We start from the raw sequence: 22049 nt of genomic DNA, 5'->3' as shown, positions 1-22049 counted from the left end.
AGATAAGCCATCCTATACAGTAGAGCCCCATAGATAAGCCATCCTATACAGTAGAGCTCCATAGATAAGCCATCCTATACAGTAGAGCTCCATAGATAAGCCATCCTATACAGTAGAGCTCCATAGATAAGCCATCCTATACAGTAGAGCTCCATAGATAAGCCATCCTATACAGTAGAGCTCCATAGATAAGCCATCCTATACAGTAGAGCTCCATAGATAAGCCATCCTATACAGTAGAGCTCCATAAGCTGGAGCCATCCTATAAACAGTGCAGTCTTCAGGACATGCTGCATTTTGGTTTTGACCCATGCCACACCCAATATTGTTTTTCATGAGTTAATTTTAATATTTTCAGGTTACGCTCTCTCGTGTACCTGGTGTGGATCTTGGTCTTCCTCTACATGCTCTGACTCTGGCTTAAGAATGGTTTGTTCTCCTGGCGAAGTGTGTGGATCGACATACGCAGAAATCACCACTAATGGTAAAATACAATCTTCTGAAATCTTTTAATTCAGGATGTGGACTCTCTATTACATAAAGCATAACTATCATTATAGCGTTTCCTGTGCATCTATAGCGTATGCAGAGTTAGGTCTCCTGCACACGAACCGCATTTGCAGATCCGCAATACACGGGCACCGTTCCGTGGGCATTCCGCATCACGGATGCGGACCCATTCACTTCAATGGGTCCGCAAATCCGGAGATGCTGAATGGTGCGGAACGGAAACACGAAATGGAACCCTACGGAAGCACTACAGAATTCTTCTGTGGGGTTTCGTCCCATACTTCCGTTCAGCAAAAAGATAGAACATGTCCTATCTTTTTGCGGAATGGCCGGATCGCGGACCCATTAACGTGAATGGGTCTGCGATCCGCTGCGGTTGCCCCACGGTCGGTGTTCATGCACACGTTCGTGTGCAGGAGGCCTTAAAAAGGTTATCCTCAGGATTGATCATCAGTATCTGAACGGTGGTGGTCCGACACCCTTGACCCTTTAGAAGGCATCAGCGCTCCTGTGAGCACAGTGTTGTACATTGTATAGTGGCTGTGCTTGGTATCCAAGTGCCTTTTCAAACAGCTGATCAGTGGGGGACCCGGGTGTCGGACCCCCAGCAATCAGATACCGATGACCTATCCAGGGGATAGGCCATCAGTATGTAAGCCTAGGAAACCCTATTTTTTTTATAATTAACAAGCCTAGGAAACGCCTTTATAATAAATCTCGTTAAAGAAACATTCTGAATCTCTGCACTCACTGAAAAACCTACTGAGTCTCAGCGATGGATAATATTATACAGCAGAGCTGGACAGAATGCATGTGAGCATGGAGACGGGAAGTACTGGATGTGCACATGTCATGGTCCCTCCCATGACAGAGGTGAGAAGATTGGAGAGACTGGCGGCATGTGAGGGTATCTGACAGTCTCTCTGTTTTCTCCTTGCAGTGTTGTTTTTCGGTAATGACCACACCTCTTGGCAGGTGCTGCTTGTAGTCATTACTGAGGCTCTATTTAGTCCTGAATCACACTGCTTACCATGAGGTTGATATTTCTTGCTGGAGTTAGTTGAGCTGATGTGTTGTTCCTTTGGATCTCCTGCTCCTCCATTCTGCTTGAAGCTAAGTGCATTTTGTTTTGCATTTTGCTTGTGTGTGTTGTTGTCTAGGCCTCAGGGTGACGCTGGTTGAGGAACCAGTAGTCTCATTCCCTGCCACCATTCCTAGGGCCTTCCAGGGTCTTCAGGGCTTAGGTTCCAGTGTATGAGTATTTCCACCTTCAGGGTCTACTCATACTGGCAGGAGTCAGGGAGAGGTCTAGGGATTCCTAGGAGGTCACCATCCCTCTCCCTTAGCTTTGAGGCCTAGACTCCGGTCTATTCCTTCTGCGTGTTATTTAGTGTTATCCCCTCCCCATTACCTGTGACAGCACACAATAGACTCCTGCTGATCATCGATCATCTTCTAGTATGTGGGGCATTATTGAGAAGATATACTTCAAACTAACTTAGATTCAAACTAACAACATAAATCATATAAATAGAAAATCTATCTTTTATATCTTTTAATTTGTGATTAAAAGATTACAAGCGGAGGCAATAATAAATCTCAAAATCGCCCATACACCTAGTTCACATGTGTTGCACACCCAATCCCATTAGTGCAAATAGTACAACCAAAGAACCAACCGGATGACAAAAGAAAAGTACTATGTACATGACAATGTATTTGAATTTCGAGGTACCAAAATTGGCAGTTACACAGGGGGACATTCCTTTTGTTCCAACGCGTTTCCCCTTATGAAAGGTTCAGCAGGAGACTATTATTCAAGAAAGCTCGCCATAAAAAAATATCAAATTTTAAAGAGAGAATATATATATATACATACATGTATATACACTGTAAATGCAGTATATAAAAATATTAATAAATGACACCTCCTTTAAACACTGTGGTGCCTTTTCATAGGTAAATGCATTGATATCCAATTTATTTTAGTCAAGATGAATGTTCATTACCTTTAAGAGCCATACTCGACTATAGTTACAATTTTGTATGTCTTGAGTAGGCCAAATTAAGGTCGTACAAAGGTTTCTGCTTTTTAGTGCTATTCTTCCCATGAATGTACCAGTCTGAGAAGAATACTCCTTGTCTACTCTTAAATTTACGACAGGAGGTAAAGATAAGCTCTATGCAGCTGGTGATAATTACCTATACAATTAGGCATTTATCAATGAAGCAAATATATAATATGTATGTATTCATTTAATGAGCCTTAGTCCTTAGCATAAGACAATCAGTAGAACATATAATATATATTATACTGTTATATGTGATGAAGACAACATGTATCCAGTATATTATATATATTTCTCATTAGGAGAATATTTGTCTCTAAAAGAGTGTCTGTGAAGATGTGTGTTTTGTAACAATTATTCACCTCTTTGGTATGAGAGGAGGTACTGATATCCCTGAGTAAACAAAGCCATTGAAGTTATTTACGATACACAAATAAACAAAGTGAGAAACATTCAGAGAGACGCCTAGAGGTCTGTCTCTAATTGCTACAAGTGTCAAATCTAATCCCTATAGCCCTGAATTAAAGCTTTTAAGGTCAATTGTATATTATACCTTTATTCAGACTTACAGAAGTTAACCCTTTATACTATGATGCAAATAGCTTACACAGCAGTGCCACATAGGTACGAGTAGGTGACATTACAACAGTAGCAAAAGTGTATTCTGGGTAAGGTTATGATGTCATTTCTTATCAATAGTCACGCCCATCCGATTATGATTGGAAACTTCCAAACTAGGAAGGTGTGTCTAACTGATAAGTTTGTGTTCATAAACCATACACAGGGGGGAGAAAGGGGAGACAGAGAAAAACAGAGACAAGAAAGAGGATAGGAGAGAGAAGTGGAGCTCTCTAGAGAGGTCTATCAAGATGAAAGCCATGGTGAGATGTGCTATGATGGACCACCCAGCTTTCCTAGGAGCAGAAGTAAGATTTCTACTAGGACTTGGTAAGAGACACAGAAAATTATATTTCATCTTATTAAGACTAATTTGATAGTGTGGGTGAAATTTTACCATCTAGATTGGCGAATAAATACATTAATTAATTGATCATCTCCATATTGAGATGTAGTTTTAGGATATTGTGAGACTTTATTCTACCTGCAGAAGAATCAAGACTCATAATCTCGCAGAGCATTAAATAATTGCTTAGATATATATATTTATATATATATATATATATTGATAGAACATTCTTCGCCAAGCTAAGTGATGGATTCCCACAGGAAAGACTTATTTCGAGTCCTTCCCATCAAAGATATGGTCTAGCAAAGATCCTATATCCCTGTCATTTGTCTTAATAGTCTTACCAAAGTTATATGTGTGAAAATAGTCCAGGATGGGGCAGAAGGATACAGTTATCTCTTCTAGTTATATCCTTGAATGGGTTTGCCCATGCCTGAAGTCATGTGACGTGTAGTTTGTTAGAGGGGGGCGGAATGTATTTAGCATTCTATATTGATGTCTAGGATTAGACAGGCCCATCCTGATATCATGAGGTTTCCTCCAACTGAGGTAATATATAAATTATGTTCCTATTTGATATCCTAACCTAATAATAGCTTTGTTATAATGTGACAAGTTATTTCCTCTCACATGTATTGTTAAGCTTGTAATGCTATATATATTCATTTGCATGTTTCATTGTGTTTATTTACTTATATATGTTTATAACCTTGTATCCAATAAATCTGCATATTTTTATAAACCTGTGTATTATTGTATAATGCAGAACTACATGTTTTATCATTAACGTCATCTCACGTCAAAAAGAACTTATTTATCTGAGGAAATAGTCGGCCTCAGATGTGAATTGTATCAAGTAGGTTGTCTACGATTCACCAGGTCATGATTTTAAGAATTTATGAAAAATTTTATAAATTAAATTTTTTTATAATTAATAATTTTTATGACCATAATTTATAATTCTTAATTGAATTATTACCACCCGACAACACTGAAAGTACAGAAGAGGATCAAGGGTTTCTCTTGAATCATGATGGATAGATGCAATTTAACAATAGCCCTGAAAACCATCAGTCCAGATAATTCAAATTACAATACAGGTCCTTCTAAAAAAATTAGCATATTGTGATAAAGTTCATTATTTTCTGTAATGTACTGATAAACATTAGACTTTCATATATTTTAGATTCATTACACACCAATTGAAGTAGTTCAAGCCTTTTATTGTTTTAATATTGATGATTTTGGCATACAGCTCATGAAAACCCAAATCTCCTATATAAAAAAATTAGCATATTTCATCCGACCAATAAAAGAAAAGTGTTTTTAATACAAAAAAAGTCAACCTTCAAATAATTATGTTCAGTTCTGCACTCAATACTTGGTGGGGAATCCTTTTGCAGAAATGACTGCTTCAATGCGGCGTGGCATGGAGGCAATCAGCCTGTGGCACTGCTGAGGTGTTATGGAGGCCCAGGAGGCTTCGATAGCGGCCTTAAGCTCATCCAGAGTGTTGGGTCTTGCGTCTCTCAACTTTCTCTTCCCAATATCCCACAGATTCTCTGTGGGGTTCAGGTCAGGAGAGTTGGCAGGCCAATTGAGCCCAGTAATACCATGGTCAGTAAACCATTTACCAGTGGTTTTGGCACTGTGAGCAGGTGCCAGGTCGTGCTGAAAAATGAAATCCTCATCTCCATAAAGCTTTTCAGCAGATGGAAGCATGAAGTGCTCCAAAATCTCCTGATAGCTAGCTGCATTGACCCTGCCCTTGATAAAACACAGTGGACCAACACCAGCAGCTGACATGGCACCCCAGACCATCACTGACTGTGGGTACTTGACACTGGACTTCAGGCATTTTGGCATTTCCCTCTCCCCAGTCTTCCTCCAGACTCTGGCACCTTGATTTCCGAATGACATGCAACAGTCCAGTGCTGCTTCTCTGTAGCCCAGGTCAGGCGCTTCTGCCGCTGTTTCTGGTTCAAAAGTGGCTTGACCTGGGGAATGCGGCACCTGTAGCCCATTTCCTGCACACGCCTGTACACGGTGGCTCTGGATGTTTCTACTCCAGACTCAGTCCACTGCTTCCGCAGGTCCCCCAAGGTCTGGAATCGGTCCTTCTCCACAATCTTCCTCAGGGTCCGGTCACCTCTTCTCGTTGTGCAGCGTTTTCTGCCACACTTTTTCCTTCCCACAGACTTCCCACTGAGGTGCCTTGATACAGCGCTCTGGGAACAGCCTATTCGTTCAGAAATTTCTTTCTGTGTCTTACCCTCTTGCTTGAGGGTGTCAATGATGGCCTTCTGGACAGCAGTCAGGTCGGCAGTCTTACCCATGATTGCTGTTTTGAGTAATGAACCAGGCTGGGAGTTTTTAAAAGCCTCAGGAATCTTTTGCAGGTGTTTAGAGTTAATTAGTTGATTCAGATGATTAGGTTAATAGCTCGTTTAGAGAACCTTTTCATGATAGGCTAATTTTTTTAGATAGGAATTTGGGGTTTTCATGAGCTGTATGCCAAAATCATCAATATTAAAACAATAAAAGGCTTGAACTACTTCAGTTGTGTGTAATGAATCTAAAATATATGAAAGTCTAATGTTTATCAGTACATTACAGAAAATAATGAACTTTATCACAATATGCTAATTTTTTTAGAAGGACCTGTATATGGCCTATAAAAAAGAAAAATAGAAATATCCAAACACATAAAGAAAAATGCAAAAGAGCCACAAATAATAGCAGCAGACAGGATTTCCAGTTCCGGCGCACACATGCAAAGCAGCAAGCGGAGTGAACTTCATGGCCCCAGACTCTCCACCCGGAGATTTCAACACTTATAGGGGAATTCCCCCAGCACACCTAGACTGTGACTCTCAAGCAGGTGATGGAGAAATTCCTAATCCTTAGTGGATCTCCAACTTCTAGCGATCCCTTGCTTCAGAGAGAAGGACGACTGCTGAGTGGCAAGATGGCGGCCACAGCTGAATGTGTCATGCAAGTAACCCGCTCCTCCTCCTAACCCAGATTTGGAGGGAGAAGTAAATCGCTAGCAGTGGAGGTAGCTAAACTTCTAGCTCCAGATATTAAGGTCACACTGGAGGCTACAGTCTCAGCAATAATGAATCAGCTCCAGACAGACGTTGCATTACATTCCTCTCAAGTATCCGAGTTGGAGCAAAGAATGGAAAGATCTCAGACTCAAATCTGACAGTTTCATAAAAACAAATCATGCTCTCCAGGAGAAAGTGGATCATTTGGAAAAACAGGTCGAGGAGGAGTGTCCTGAGGATCATTGGCTTACCGGAATTGATTTCTCTTGGATAGTTGCAACAGATCTGCACCACAGAAATACCTTATACATTGGGACTCACTGGCCCTTGTTTTGTGGAAAGGGCACACCGCTTAGGGCCCTCCATGGGACTTACACTCCAACAAGGAAGGGACAAGGTCGCGCCCAACTATAGTTAAATATCTGAACTATTGTTATGCAAGCAGGTGTGGACCCACTGCGCCACTCACTGGCTGTACTCTGAAGGGGCGTAACTAAGCAACTACCTGGTCTTCACTGGAGCCTCTGATGGTGAGGATAGGCTTGAGCCGTTTGGGTAGTTGCCAGGTGCCACTCCACAGCAGTCCCCGAGTCAGTGGCAGCTGAGCAGGGGGTCAGAGTACACGGTGCAAGCACTGAGGGGACGTGTGTGGCCAAGAGGATCTGAGTCTGGACAGGCAGCAATCAAGAAAGGTCAGTAAGCGAAGTCTGAGGTCAGAGGCAGGCGGCAAACAAACAAAGTCCAAAAACGAGATCTGAGGTCAGAGGCAGGCGGCAAACAGGCAAAGTCCAGGAGTTCAATAAGCAGAGACCGGTACACAGTGAAGCAGACAAGAGAAACACCTTCGCCCATGAGTTGCTCAGGCATATTCCTGTGGTAGGAAGCGCCTTTAAAAACCTCCTGCAATCCAGCCAGAGGCTGGTGAGACAGAGGGCGTGTGTGTGTTGCATCATAGGTGAAGAGAGACACACCTATGCAAGCTCAAACACTAGTACAGGTCTCCAGCAGGAAGGAAACTCTGGCATGGTACACAGACACCATACTTAAGCTTCCTGCTGCCCGCCCGTCAGCATGGCACATGGCGGCAGGGAAAGAGGGAGCCCGGCCCCCTTGCCCGCGTTTAAGGGCAGCAGCGCCGGCACAGACCGCTGGTCTCCCCAATTATGATGATAAAGCTGCCATCTTGAGCAGAGTCAAACGTGGGGTGCTCCTATTGTTGTCAGAGGGCATAAACTGCTGTTGTTTGGAGACCATTCTTTTGATGTGCAAAAAAAAGAAAGGCCTTTTCTGAGGTGTGCTCTATACTGGTAACAGTTTACCTTGCAGTTCCCAGCCATGCTAAAAGTCTTCCCTTCTGAGGGACAGGCCGACATCCGGAAGAAGCCATGTCGTCTCTGGATATACAAGAACATACTTGGATACGGAGATTAGAAAATTTGCTCTAAATCTGAATTTCCTGGCCCTTCGTGGTAATGAATCAATTTTTTCTTAACATGTCGGCTAAACGTGTTACAAAGTGAAAGTAAGAAGCGATATCACCCATAATGCCATGCAGACAGCCAATCAGCAGCTAGCCATCCCCTATAAATCGCTCATCCTGCCCGTTCTCCACCATTTTACTGTGAACTGAGTACAGGGAGAGACATGACAAACGCTAGAGACAGTGATTAAGAAAGCATTTATTTATAAAATATTGTATAGGAAGAGTTCAGGAACAGCCTAGGGAGATCGTAGGGAGACTTTTTGCACAGTATAGGGAGTGTATAGGGAGAGTGCAGGGACTTGGCTGATAGATAAGCAATTCTATCTCACCAGATATAGACTGGGAAACTGAAACCTGTACATCTCATAAAGGAAACAGGTTCTTGGCAATAACCAAAGACAATTGCCTCTCCCAACTGATTCAGGACCCGACTAAAGGGACGTACATACTAGACTTAGTATTAACCAATATACCTGACAGAACAACAGACGTGCAGGTTGGGGGACACCTGGGAAATAGTGACCATACAGTAATAACCTTCCAATTATCATTCAAAAAAGCGTTTCTTCAGGGAGGAACAAAAATACCAAACTTCTAAAAAGTTACATTTAGCCAAGTAAAAGAGGCCATAGGCCTAACTAACTGGGATAAAGTCCTCAAAAATAAAATACAGTCACAAAATTGGATATTTTTAAAAGCATCCTAAAATCTCATTGTGAGAGGTACATACCTTATGGGAATAAAAGGTTAAGGAACAAGAAGAAACCAATGTGGATAAATAGAACTGTAAAGAAAGCAATAAATGACAAAAAGAAAGCATTTAAATCACTAAAACAGGAGGGTGGTGAGGAAGCACTAAAAAACTATAAGGAAAAAAAATTAATATGTAAAAACAAATAAAAGCAGCCGAGAGATTAATTTCCAAAGAGAGTGAATCTAACCCTAAAATGTTCTTCAATTATATACCGTATTTTTCGCCGTATAAGACGCACCGGCGTATAAGACGCACCTAGGTTTTTGGGGAGGAAAATAAGAAAAAAAATATTTTGAACTAATTGTGGTCTGTGGGTGATGCACTGTTATGGAGGATCTGTGGATGACACACTGTTATGGGGGATCTGTTGTTCTGGGGGATCTGTGGGTGACGCACTGTTCTGGGGGATCTGTGGGTGACGAACTGTTATGGGGGATCTGTGGGTGACGCACTGTTATGGGGGATCTGTGGGTGACGGACTGTTATGGGGGATCTGTGGATGACGCACTGTTATGGGGGTCTGTGGATGACACACTGTTATGGGGAGGATCTGTGGATGACAGTTATGGGGGGATCTGTGGATGACACATATATAGCATCTTATGCTATGTGTCATCCACAGATCCCCTCCATAAGTGTGGGGGTCGCATTTGCTTTTATAATGGGGGTGGGGGTCGCATCTGCATTTATAATGACAGCGGGGCCCGTGCAGTGACTGTATTCTACTACACGGGCCCCGCTTACTGTATAATCATATCCCTAATAGTTAATTGTTGTGTGCACTGCATGTAAAAGCACAATGAGCGATAATGATGAGCGCTATTACTTACAATTAGAAGCGCTCGCCGTTCGGAGCAGAGAGGAGGGAGGAGGCAGGAGGCAGGCCGGGAGGACGGGCGCTGGCAGTGTGAGTCATACGTCATGCGCCCACGCCGCCTGCTTCATTCATGAAGCAGGCGGCGCAGGCGCGTGACGTATGACTCACACTGCCAGCGCCCGTCCTCCCGGCCTGCCTCCTGCCTCCTCCCTCCTCTCTGCTCCGAACGGCGAGCGCTTCTAATTGTAAGTAATAGCGCTCATCATTATCGCTCATTGTGCTTTTACATGCAGTGCACACAACAATTAACTATTAGGGATATGATTATACAGTAAGCGGGGCCCGTGTAGTAGAATACAGTCACTGCACGGGCCCCGCTGTCATTATAAATGCAGATGCCGCACCCAGCCCCTCCTCCCTCACAGCTGATACACCCGCCGCACGGCATCGCGGCGGGTGTATCATTGAAAACTAAGCAAAATCGGCTACATTCGCCGTATAAGACGCACTGCTATTTCCCCCCCACTTTTGGGGGGGAAAAAGTGCGTCTTATACGGCGAAAAATACGGTAAATGGAAGGTGTCTACCGTTTCCAGAGTAATGATGGGGGAGTTGCAAAGAGCGATGAGGAGAAAGCAAAGCTATTAAATATTTTTTTCTCCACTGTATTCACTGAAGAAAATAAACTGTCAGATGAAATGTAGAATGTAAAAGTAAATTCCCCATTAAAAGTGTCCTGTCTGACCCAGGAAGAAGTACAGCGACGTCTTATAAAGATTAAAATAGACAAATCGCCAGGACCAGATGGCATACACCCCCATATCCTAAGAGAATTAAATAATGTCATAGCCAGACCCTTATTTCTGATATTTAAGAACTCTATACTGACAGGGAGTGTCCCACAGGATTGGAGCATAAATGTGGTGCCAATATTCAAAAAGTGTCCAAAAACAGAGCCCGGAAACTATAGGCCGGTAAGTTTAACATCTGTCATGGGTAAACTGTTTGAAGGTTTTCTAAGAGATTTTATCTTGGAGCACCTCAATTGAAATAAGCAAATAACGCCATATCAGAATGGCTTCATGAGGGATCGCTCATGTCAAAATAATTTATTCCGTTTCTATGAAGAGGTAATTTCTAGACTTGAAAGTGGCGAATCAATGGATGTCGTATATCTGGACCACATAAAAGGTTAGTATATAAAATGAAAATGCTCGGACTGGGAAAAAATGTCTGTATGTGGGTAAGTAACTGGCTCAGTGATAGAAAACAGAGGGTGGTTATTAACAGTACTCACTCAGATCAGGTCACTGTCACTTGTGGGGTACCTCAGGGGTTAGTATTGGGCCCTATTCTCTTCAATATATTTATTAATGATCTTGTAGAAGGCTTGCACAGTAAAATATCAATTTTTACAGATGACACTAAACTGTGTAAAGTAATTAACATGGAAGTGGACAGTATACTGTGTATATATGTATATATATATATATATATATATATATATATATATATTACAGAGGACAGTAAACTATATATACAGGTCCTTCTCAAAAAATTAGCATATTGTGATAAAGTTCATTATTTTCTGTAATGTACTGATAAACATTAGACTTTCATATATTTTAGATTCATTACACACAACTGAAGTAGTTCAAGCCTTTTATTGTTTTAATATTGATGATTTTGGCATACAGCTCATGAAAACCCCAAATTCCTATCTAAAAAAATTAGCATATCATGAAAAGGTTCTCTAAACGAGCTATTAACCTAATCATCTGAATCAACTAATTAACTCTAAACACCTGCAAAAGATTCCTGAGGCTTTTAAAAACTCCCAGCCTGGTTCATTACTCAAAACCGCAATCATGGGTAAGACTGCCGACCAGACTGTTGTCCAGAAGGCCATCATTGACACCCTCAAGCAAGAGGGTAAGACACAGAAAGAAATGTCTGAACGAATAGGCTGTTCCCAGAGCGCTGTATCAAGGCACCTCAGTGGGAAGTCTGTGGGAAGGAAAAAGTGTGGCAGAAAACGCTGCACAACGAGAAGAGGTGACCGGACCCTGAGGAAGATTGTGGAGAAGGACCGATTCCAGACCTTGGGGGACCTGCGGAAGCAGTGGACTGAGTCTGGAGTAGAAGCATCCAGAGCCACCGTGTACAGGCGTGTGCAGGAAATCGGCTACAGGTTCCGCATTCCCCAGGTCAAGCCACTTTTGAACCAGAAACAGCGGCAGAAGCGCCTGACCTGGGCTACAGAGAAGCAGCACTGGACTGTTGCTCAGTGGTCCAAAGTACTTTTTTCGGATGAAAGCAAATTTTGCATGTCATTCGGAAATCAAGGTGCCAGAGTCTGGAGGAAGACTGGGGAGAGGGAAATGCCAAAATGCCTGAAGTCCAGTGTCAAGTACCCACAGTCAGTGATGGTCTGGGGTGCCATGTCAGCTGCTGGTGTTGGTCCACTGTGTTTTATCAAGGGCAGGGTCAATGCAGCCGCTATCAGGAGATTTTGGAGCACTTCATGCTTCCATCTGCTGAAAAGCTTTATGGAGATGAAGATTTCATTTTTCAGCACGACCTGGCACCTGCTCACAGTGCCAACACCACTGGTAAATGGTTTACTGACCATGGTATTACTGTGCTCAATTGGCCTGCCAACTCTCCTGACCTGAACCCCATAGAGAATCTGTGGGATATTGGGAAGAGAAAGTTGAGAGACGCAAGACCCAACACTCTGGATGAGCTTAAGGCCGCTATCGAAGCCTCCTGGGCCTCCATAACACCTCAGCAGTGCCACAGGCTGATTGCCTCCATGCCACGCCGCATTGAAGCAGTCATTTCTGCAAAAGGATTCCCGACCAAGTGTTGAGTGCATAACTGAACATCATTATTTGAAGGTTGACTTTTTTTGTATTAAAAACACTTTTCTTTTATTGGTCGGATGAAATATGCAAATTTTTGAGATAGGAAATTCGGGTTTTCATGAGCTGTATGCCAAAATCATCAATATTAAAACAATAAAAGGCTTGAACTGCTTCAGTTGTGTGTAATGAATCTAAAATATATGAAAGTCTAATGTTTATCAGTACATTACAGAAAATAATGAACTTTATCACAATATGCTAATTTTTTTAGAAGGACCTGTATACTGCTACAGAGGGATCTGATAGATTGGAGGCTTGGGCAGAGAAGTGGCAGATGAGGTTTAACACTGACAAACTAAGCTGTAAAAACCAGTGTCAGGCAGCTGCTGCCAAGGCCAATAAGATAATGGGTTGCATCAAAAGGGCCATAGATGCCCGTGATGAGAACATAGTTCTACCACTTTACAAATCATTAGTCAGACCACACATGGAGTACTGTGTACAGTTCTGGGCTCCTGTGAACAAGGCAGACATAGAAGAGCTGGAGAGGGTTCAGAGGAGGGCAACTAAAGTAATAACTGGAATGGGGAAACTACAGTACCCTGAAAGATTATCAAAATTAGGGTTATTCACTTTAGAAAAAAGAAGACTGAAGGGAGATCTAATTACTATGTATAAATATATCAGGGGTCAGTACAGAGATCTCTCCCATCATCTATTTATCCCCAGGACTGTGACTGTGACGAGGGGACATCCTCTGCGTCTGGAGGAAAGAAGGTTTGTACACAAACATAGAAGAGGATTCTTTACGGTAAGAGCAGTGAGACTATGGAACTCTCTGCCTGAGGAGGTGGTGATGGTGAGTACAATAAAGGAATTCAAGATGGGCCTGGATGTATTTCTGGAGTGTAATAATATTACAGGCTATAGCTACTAGAGAGGGGTCGCTGATCCAGGGATGCCTGAATGGAGTCGGGAAGGAATTTGTTTCCCCTTAAAGGGGTTGTCCCACTTCATAAAATAGGTTTTATCTAATCTATTTACCCCCACACAACATATCTTCCTATCCATGTTATTATCCAAAAGCTACCTTTCATTCAAAAAATCATGTAAAGCGATTCCTTTGTTGTTTTCTGTATCCCATGGATACGGCCTCTTTCGTCCGGCCGCATCGCTGTGCCGCGCCTGCGCACAACGGCTGAACAAGTACTCGGGCCGCCTCTCCATTCCTACAAGTACGCGCACGCCCGCGCATGCGCAAATACAGCAGGCGGGTGCCGGAATCAAATAGCCGGCACCCGACCTCTATGACAGGGAGCGGGACCTTAGGGGTTAACTGCCGCTGATCGCAGCCCCCTATCATAGAGGTCGGGTGCCGGCTATTTCACTCCGGCACCCACCTCCTGCATTTGTATTAACATTGGTGGCGCAGTGCGCCCCCCCCCCCCCCAGTATAATATACATTCAGTGCGGCCACCCCCCCCCCCCCCAGTATAATATACATTCAGTGCGGCCACCCCCCCCAGTATAATATACATTCAGTGCGGCCACCCCCCCCCCAGTCTAATATACATTCAGTGCGGACCCCCCCAGTATAATATACATTCAGTGCGGACCCCCCCAGTATAATATACATTGGTGGCGCAGTGGGAAGTGCCAATGAGGGTTAAAAAAATAAATAAAAAATTAACTCACCTCCTCCAATTGTTCGCGCAGCTGCCGGTCTCCTGTTCTATCTTTAGGACCTGTGAAAGGACCTTTGGTGACGTCACTGAGCTAATCACATGGTCCATTACCATGGTGATGGATCATATGATGTACCATGTGATGACCACAGTGATGTCACCAAAGGTCCTTTCACAGGTCCTAAAGATAGAACAGGAGACCGGCAGCTGCGCGAACAATTGGAGGAGGTGAGTTAATTTTTTATTTATTTTTTTAACCCTCATTGGCACTTCCCACTGCGCCACCAATGTATATTATACTGGGGGGGTCCGCACTGAATGTATATTATACTGGGGGGGGGGTGGCCGCACTGAATGTATATTATACTGGGGGGGGTGGCCGCACTGAATGTATATTATACTGGGGGGGGGGGGGTGGCCGCACTGAATGTATATTATACTGGGGGGGGGGGTGGCCGCACTGAATGTATATTATACTGGGGGGGGGGTGGCCGCACTGAATGTATATTATACTGGGGGGGGGGCGGCCGCACTGAATGTATATTATACTGGGGGGGGGGGGCGCACTAAATGTATATTATACTGGGGGGGGGGGGGCCGCACTCAATGTTTATTATACTGGGGGGGGGGCGGGACCTCACATACGGCTCCATGTGGATGACCTCATACACATGAACGAGCACGCAGGGTGAGTCATGAGGAGGCGTGGCCTTCACTCAACTGCCTGAGAACCAGGAAGTTATCAGGACATCTACTGCTGATAAGATTAAAAAAGCAAAGTGGGACAACCCCTTTAAGTGGGGAAAATTGGCTTCTACCTCACCGTTTTTTTTTTGTCTTCCTTTGGATCAACTTGCAGGATGACAGGCCGAACTGGATAGACAAATGTCTTTTTTCGGCCTTATATACTATGTTACTATGTTACTATGATGATCAAGATTCTAAAATATGAAATGACTGGTGAAAACTCAAGGAGAGGACCTGTTCTCGAGGTCCTACAGAAAACTCAAATTATACATTTTAAAAAAAGGGGGGAATGTTGGGGGGAATTAAAATTTACTCTGTGTTTTCTAGAATGGACTTTATTGTAATTATTTGAGGTATGTGCAGGGCCTTGGTCTATTCGATAAAGAGGTCAGAAGTCACGTAGGCATAGATGATTGATGCCCTGACACTATAGACAAGCATAATAGTGGACATCTGGAACAGATCTTGTGCTCAGAAACTTTTTGATGGATGGCCCCCAATGTCTGTAACTTTTTTTCATATGCCTCTCTAACTGTGGATATATTGTTAAAACTGGTCCAAACCAGTTTTAACTATGCCTTAAAATTGTCTATATAAACTCAACTTGAGAATAGACTGCAGACATCCTGCTGAACCTCCATACAGTGTGTTTGTCTCTTCTTATATAAGAACAAAGATAAATTACCTCCTTTTAACCTTAAATTCAGATGACATCGTGATCCTTCCTTGGTAAAGAAAATTCTACAGACACTGTTGTATGTTTGCCATAAATGCTATGGAATCTCTGCGGAAGCGTAGAAGTACCACCAGAAGTCTGCTGTTAAGGTCTGGATCAGACAGTAAGACATCATTTAGTAATACGCCGTCGCACCAGGCGTTCGAGTCGAATACTACTCGTATCTGCCCTGTTTTTTTAGGATGATACACGCCGAATATGGGTAAGTACCAACACTTCTCAGAGTCTTGGAGCACAGGTACTATTTCTGCATGGTTGTTCTGGAATATTCTTTCCATTAAGGTAAAGAAATGTTCTCTCGTCTCTGGTGTCCTCTGAAGTTTGTGCTTGAGGGAGATAAATCGACTGTAGACAAGTTCTTTGTTGTTAGGTAAGCGTTGTCTCTGAGGTTTAATCGGTAAAGGTGCAACCCAGCTTTTTGACTTGTCTTTTAATATTCCTTGATGCATGATATCCAAGAACAGCCTGTTTTCTATGGACATTGCGACCCTGTTGTCTTCTCTTGTCCTGTGGAAAACTGTGCACCCTAAGTGATCTTGCTCGCCATTGTCATGGTCTTCAGAGGGGATATCTGCAAAAGGACAAGGCACAGGTGCACTGTGTGGCAATTCTTTTATAAGGAAACTGCTGTGACATGGCTAGAATAGGGAAGGACATCCATTCTCAAGTGTGTTGGTGAGCATACTGTTGACTGTTGTGTGCTCCTCCTAGACAGAGATCTCCTATGATGACCCATCCTAGGTCAAGTCTCTGGATGTATGGAGTGATCTGGGGACCGTTAATCTGTCCTCTAGCCTTGTGAACTCGTAGTATGTCTTTTCCAAGGAGCAAGACTATTGGGGCTTCCGGGTCCAGTTCCAGTATCAGGTGAGCTATATGCTTCAGGTGGGGGTGGTATGCCGCTACCTCTGGTGTAGGTATCTCAGACCGGTTGTCAGGTATGTGATTGCACTCCAGTATGGTTGGCAGGGACAAGCAGGTTTGACCATCTATCGACTCCACCTTGTACCAAATTGCTTTCCTCCCCGCTGTCTCAATGGTACCTGCACTCCTTAAGGAGTAGGGAGAACCAGGCCCTACGATGCTGAAGTTGTAGAAGAAGGTGGATTAGGCTAAAGACCTGTTGCTTTGATCATCTAAAATTACGTATACCATGATCGCCTTATCTCGGTGACCTACCAGATAAACTCTGACAAGGCAGTCATGCTCCTCTGCTTGGGATGGTACCTGAGAAAGTGGTCCAGGGTTTAAAGCCATGTTGTGTTCTGTGCTGCCGCATTCTGTGCATGTCACACTGACCTTACAGTTCCTGGCAAAGTGCGATGTTGTAGCTCAGCACCTGAAGCATATGATGTTTTCTTTCAGGAATTCTTTGCGGTCCTCTAAAGACTTCTCCCTGAAGGCTCTGCATTTTAGTAGAGAATGTGGCTTCTTGTGCAGGGGGCATTGTTTGGTAAGATCTTTGGGTATGTTCTCTTCTTGAGAAGACTTAAACTGCCTGTAAGGAGAACCTGCGGAGGCAACATTAAATTTGTGGACTGCCACTGGTGTGTTATGAGGTTTGACACCAGTGGTAGTGGAACATGACAATGTAAAGTCAAAACTGAGATTGTTTCTGATCCTTGTCTGTTGAGTAACAAATTCTACAAACACCACGAATGGGGGAAATTGTACATTATAAACCTGTTTATAATGAGAGCCATGCGTGATCTACTTCTCCTGTAGGTTATAACTGAGTTTTTGGACAATCGGGTTGACACCTCTGGCCTCTGGTAACCCCTACCCACTATTCTGGGAAAATTATCAATTCTCTTATATAAAGCATTTTCCATAGCTTCTATTGACCCATAACACTCATCAAGTCTTTCCCACACCATCTTTAGGCCTTTGCCCGGATAGTTTATGGTAATGTCTCTGATTCTTTTGGAGTGCTCTGCAGACTCGTTACCAAGAGATCTAACTCATCACTACAGGAAAGATCTAAGTCCCTTATGGCGTTCTGGAAGGAAGCACGCCATGCCCTGTAGTTCTCGAGGCAATCAGCGAACTTTATAAGTCCCTTGGTAATCAGCTCCCGTTTAGCAAAGGACTTAGGGCTCTTTCACACCTGCGTTCTTTTCTTCCGGCATAGAGTTCCGTCGTCGGGGCTCTATGCCGGAAGAATCCTGATCAGTTTTATCCTAATGCATTCTGAATGGAGTGAAATCCATTCAGGATGCATCAGGATGTCTTCAGTTCCGGAACGGAACGTTTTTTGGCCGGAAAAAATACCGCAGCATGCTGCGCTTTTTGCTCCGGCCAAAAATCCTGAAGACTTGCCGTAAGGCCTGATCCGGAATGAATGCCCATTGAAAGGCATTGATCCGGATCCGGCCTTAAGCTAAACGTCGTTTCGGCGCATTGCCGGATCCGATGTTTAGCTTTTTCTCAATGGTTACCATGGCTGCCGGGAAGCTAAAGTCCTGGCAGCCATGGTAAAGTGTAGCGGGGAGCGGGGGAGCAGTATACTTACCGTCTGTGCGGCTCCCGGGGCGCTCCAGAGTGACGTCAGGGCGCCCCAAGCGCATGGATCACGTGATCGCATGGCACATCATCCATGCGCATGGGGCGCTCTGACGTCATTCTGGAGCGCCCCGGGAGCCGCACGGACGGTAAGTATACTGCTCCCCCGCTCCCCACTACTACTATGGCAACCAGGACTTTAATAGCGTCCTGGCTGCCATAGTAACACTGAAAGCATTTTGAAGACGGATTCGTCTTCAAATGCTTTCAGTACACTTGCGTTTTTCCGGATCCGGCGTGTAATTCCGGCAAGTGGAGTACACGCCGGATCCGGACAACGCAAATGTGAAAGGGGCCTTAGCAAAGTCCATGGCAGCCTGGTTAGCGCCAATACTACCTGGTGTGTTGTTCTTATGCTGCATGTGTGGTGAATCACCATACCTTTTAGGGGTTTCTGGCTTAGGGAAGTCTGTATGATACCATTCTGACACGAAGGTTGTCCCTTTTAGTCGAAGCGAAGGTTATAGCTTCTGTTCTGTAGGGCGGTAGTTGTGGTCAGCATCGCTTTGTACTGTGGTTCAAGGTAGGATCTTTGGCACTCTGTATAAGCTGGCTGATATACTGGATCATTGTCATCGTCTTGGGATGCTGATGGATGTATTCTGAGACACGCTGTGTTGGATCTTGTTCATCTATGTCTGGCCCAGGTACTTGGCTGTGTTTCTCGGATTCAGGGAACTCCAAGGCTTCTAGGAACTCTGCTTTGGCTACTGCAGCTGCCGCTTCTTTCTCTGCGGCGAGTTTTTCCATTGACACTTGCAGCAGTACTCTCTCCTTTTCCATTGACGCATAACGACGTACTCTCTCTTCTTCCAGTGACTAGAGTTGAGCGGACACCTGGATGTTCGGGTTCGGCAGGTTCGGCCGAACTTAAAAAAAAAATAGGGTTCGGGACCTGAACTTGACCCTGAACCCGAACCCCATTGAAGTCATTGGGGACCCGAACTTTTGAGCACTAAAATGGCTGTAAAAATGTCATGGAAAGAGCTAGAGGGTTGCAAAAGGCAGCAAAATGTTCTTAAGAGCATGGCAAATGCTCTGCAAACAAATGTGGATAGGGAAATGAATTAAAAAAACATAAAAGACCTTAAAAAAATAAAAATTAGGAATGATGTATGAGGGAGAGGTTGAGGAGGCAGTGAATGGGTGGATGTGGCCGTGTAGGCTCACGTGGCAGTCTAGGTGGAAGCTGCGGCGAAGGAGGAATAGGTAGCCAACACAGATGTGTGTTATTTTTCATTTTTACATAGGGGTACCCCCCCAATATTGGGACAAAAAAAAAGGAATAAGTGCACTTGAGTACAAGGATGGATGGTTGAGGCTGTTAGAACTGTCTATTCTGCACAAGGTACAAACAAGTCTTGTGGGATCCAGGCCTGGTTCATTTTAATGAACGTGAGCTTGTCCATGTTGGCTGTGGACAGACGGCTGCATCTGTCTGTAATGATGCCTCCTGCCGTGCTAAATACACGTTCAGAGAGTACACTGGCTGCAGGGCAGACCAGCACCTCCAAGGCATACAGGGCAAGCTCTGGCCATGTGGACAATTTGGAGACCCAGAAGTTGAATAGGGCAGAACCATCAGTCAGTACGTGTAGGCGTGAGCACAGGTACTCTTCCACCATGTTGTTCAAATGCTGCCTCCTGCTAACACGCTCCATATCAGCAGTTGGGGCCAGTTGTTGCGGCGAGATGACAAAACTTTTCCACATGTCGGCCATGCTAACCCTGCCTTCTGAGGTGCTGGCGCTGACACAGCTGTGTTGGTGGCCTCTTCCTCCTCCCCTGCCTTTGCCTTGTGCTTCCACTTGTCCCCCGGCATCAGTCGGGAATGCTCTCAGGAGCGTGTCTACCAGCATGCGCCTGTAGTCGCTCATCTTCCGATCAGTGAGGGAATTAAGGACGGCACATTGTCTTTGTAACGGGGATCCAGCAGGGTGGCCACCCAGTAGTCAGCACACGTTAAAATGTGGGCAACTCTGCTGTCGTTGCGCAGGCACTGCAGCATGTTGTCGCTCATGTGTGCCAGGCTGCCCAGAGGTAAGGACAAGCTGGCGTATCGTCTGCGTCCTTCGTATCCCCCCAGCCACGCACCAGTAATGGGCCGGAGCTGCGTTGGATGCCACCCTGCTGTGAACATGCTTCCTCCCCATCCTCCTCCTCATCCTCCTCCTCCAGTAGTGGGCCCTGGCTGGCCAAATTTGTACCTGGCCTCTGCTGTTGCAAAAATCCTCTTTCTGAGCCACTTCTAAAAGACTGGCCTGAAAGTGTTAGAGATGACCCCTCTTCCTCCTCCTCGTCCTAAACCACATCCTCTTCCATCATCGCCCTTTCACACGGGCGAGTTTTCCGTGCGGGTGCGATGCGCGCGGTGAACGTATTGCACCCGCACTGAATCCTGACCCATTCATTTCTATGGGGCTGTGCACATGAGCGGTGATTTTCACGCATCACTTGTGCGTTGAGTGAAAATCGCAGCATGCTCTATATTGTGCGATTTTCACGCGACGCAGGCCTCATAGAAGTGAATTGGGTGCGTTGAAATCGCATAGCATCCGCAAGCAAGTGCGGATGCGGTGCGATTTTCACGCATGGTTGCTAGGTGACAGTCTATTCACTGTATTATTTTCCCTTATAACATGGTTATAAGGGAAAATAATAGCATTCTGAATACAGAATGCATAGTATAATAGGGCTGGAGGGGTTAAAAAAATAATAAAAAAAGTTAACTCACCTTCTCCTCTTGAGTTCCCGGTCTCTTTACTTCTTGAATGAGCTGTGGGCTAAAGGACCTGTGGTGACGTCAGATCACATGCTCCATCACCACGGTGATTGACCATGTGATTGGAGCATGTGATCTGACATCACCACAGGTCATTTAGCCCACAGCTCATTCAAGAAGTAAAGAGACCGGGAACTACGCGATCAAGAGGAGAAGGTGAGTTAACTTTTTTTTTATTTTTTTTTAACCCCTCCAGCCCTATTGTACTATGCATTCTGTATTCAGAATGCTATTATTTTCCCTTATAACCATGTTATAAGGGAAAATAATACAATCTTCAGAACATCAATCCCAAGCCCGAACTTCTGTGAAGAAGTTCGGGTTTGGGTACCAAACATGCACGATTTTTCTCACGCGAGTGCAAAACGCATTACAATGTTTTGCACTCCCGCAGAAAAATCGCGCATTTTCCCGCAACGCACCCGCCTCTTATCCGGGCAAAAAAACTGACGCCCGTGTGAAAGAGGCATAAGTGTTTTCTCAAGGAGACATAGAAGTGGTATTGTAACGCTGATAACGGCATCATCGCCACTGGCCATGTTAGTGGAGTACTCGAAACAGCGCAACAGGGCACATAGGTCTCGCATGGAGGCCCAGGCATTGGTGGTGAAGTGGTGCTGTTCCGCAGTGCGACTGACCCGTGCGTGCTGCAGCTGAAACTCCACTATGGCCTGCTGCTGCTCGCACAGTCTGTCCAGCATGTGCAAGGTGGAGTTCCACCTGGTGGGCACATCGCATATGAGGCCGTGAGCGGGAAGGCCGAAGTTACGCTGTAGAGCAGACAGGCGAGCAGCGGCAGGATGTGAACGCCGGAAGCGCGAACAGACGGCCCGCACTTTATGCAGCAGCTCTGACATGTCGGGGTAGTTGTGAATGAACTTCTGCACCACCAAATTCAGCACATGCGCCAAGCAAGGGATGTGCGTCAAACCGACTAGTCCCAGAGCTGCAACGAGATTTCGCCCATTATCGCACACCACCAGGCCGGGCTTGAGGCTCACTGGCAGCAACCACTCGTCG

The 22049-nt window shown here is 44.7% G+C and overlaps 1 protein-coding gene across 1 annotated transcript in view; it reads left to right on the top strand.

Moving 5' to 3' along the window:
• LOC122926973 (phospholipase A2 inhibitor gamma subunit B-like) overlaps positions 1–22049 on the top strand; it is a 99855-nt gene that overhangs the window by 59489 nt on the left and 18317 nt on the right. Inside the window, exon 2 of the mRNA XM_044278505.1 lies at positions 359–484. Coding sequence (XP_044134440.1) covers positions 359–484 — 126 coding nt within the window. The remainder of the gene's footprint in view (positions 1–358; positions 485–22049) is intronic.

This window comes from Bufo gargarizans, chromosome 2, assembly GCF_014858855.1.
Source record: "Bufo gargarizans isolate SCDJY-AF-19 chromosome 2, ASM1485885v1, whole genome shotgun sequence".
NCBI lineage: Eukaryota > Metazoa > Chordata > Amphibia > Anura > Bufonidae > Bufo > Bufo gargarizans.
This window is presented reverse-complemented; position numbering and strand designations above follow the sequence as displayed.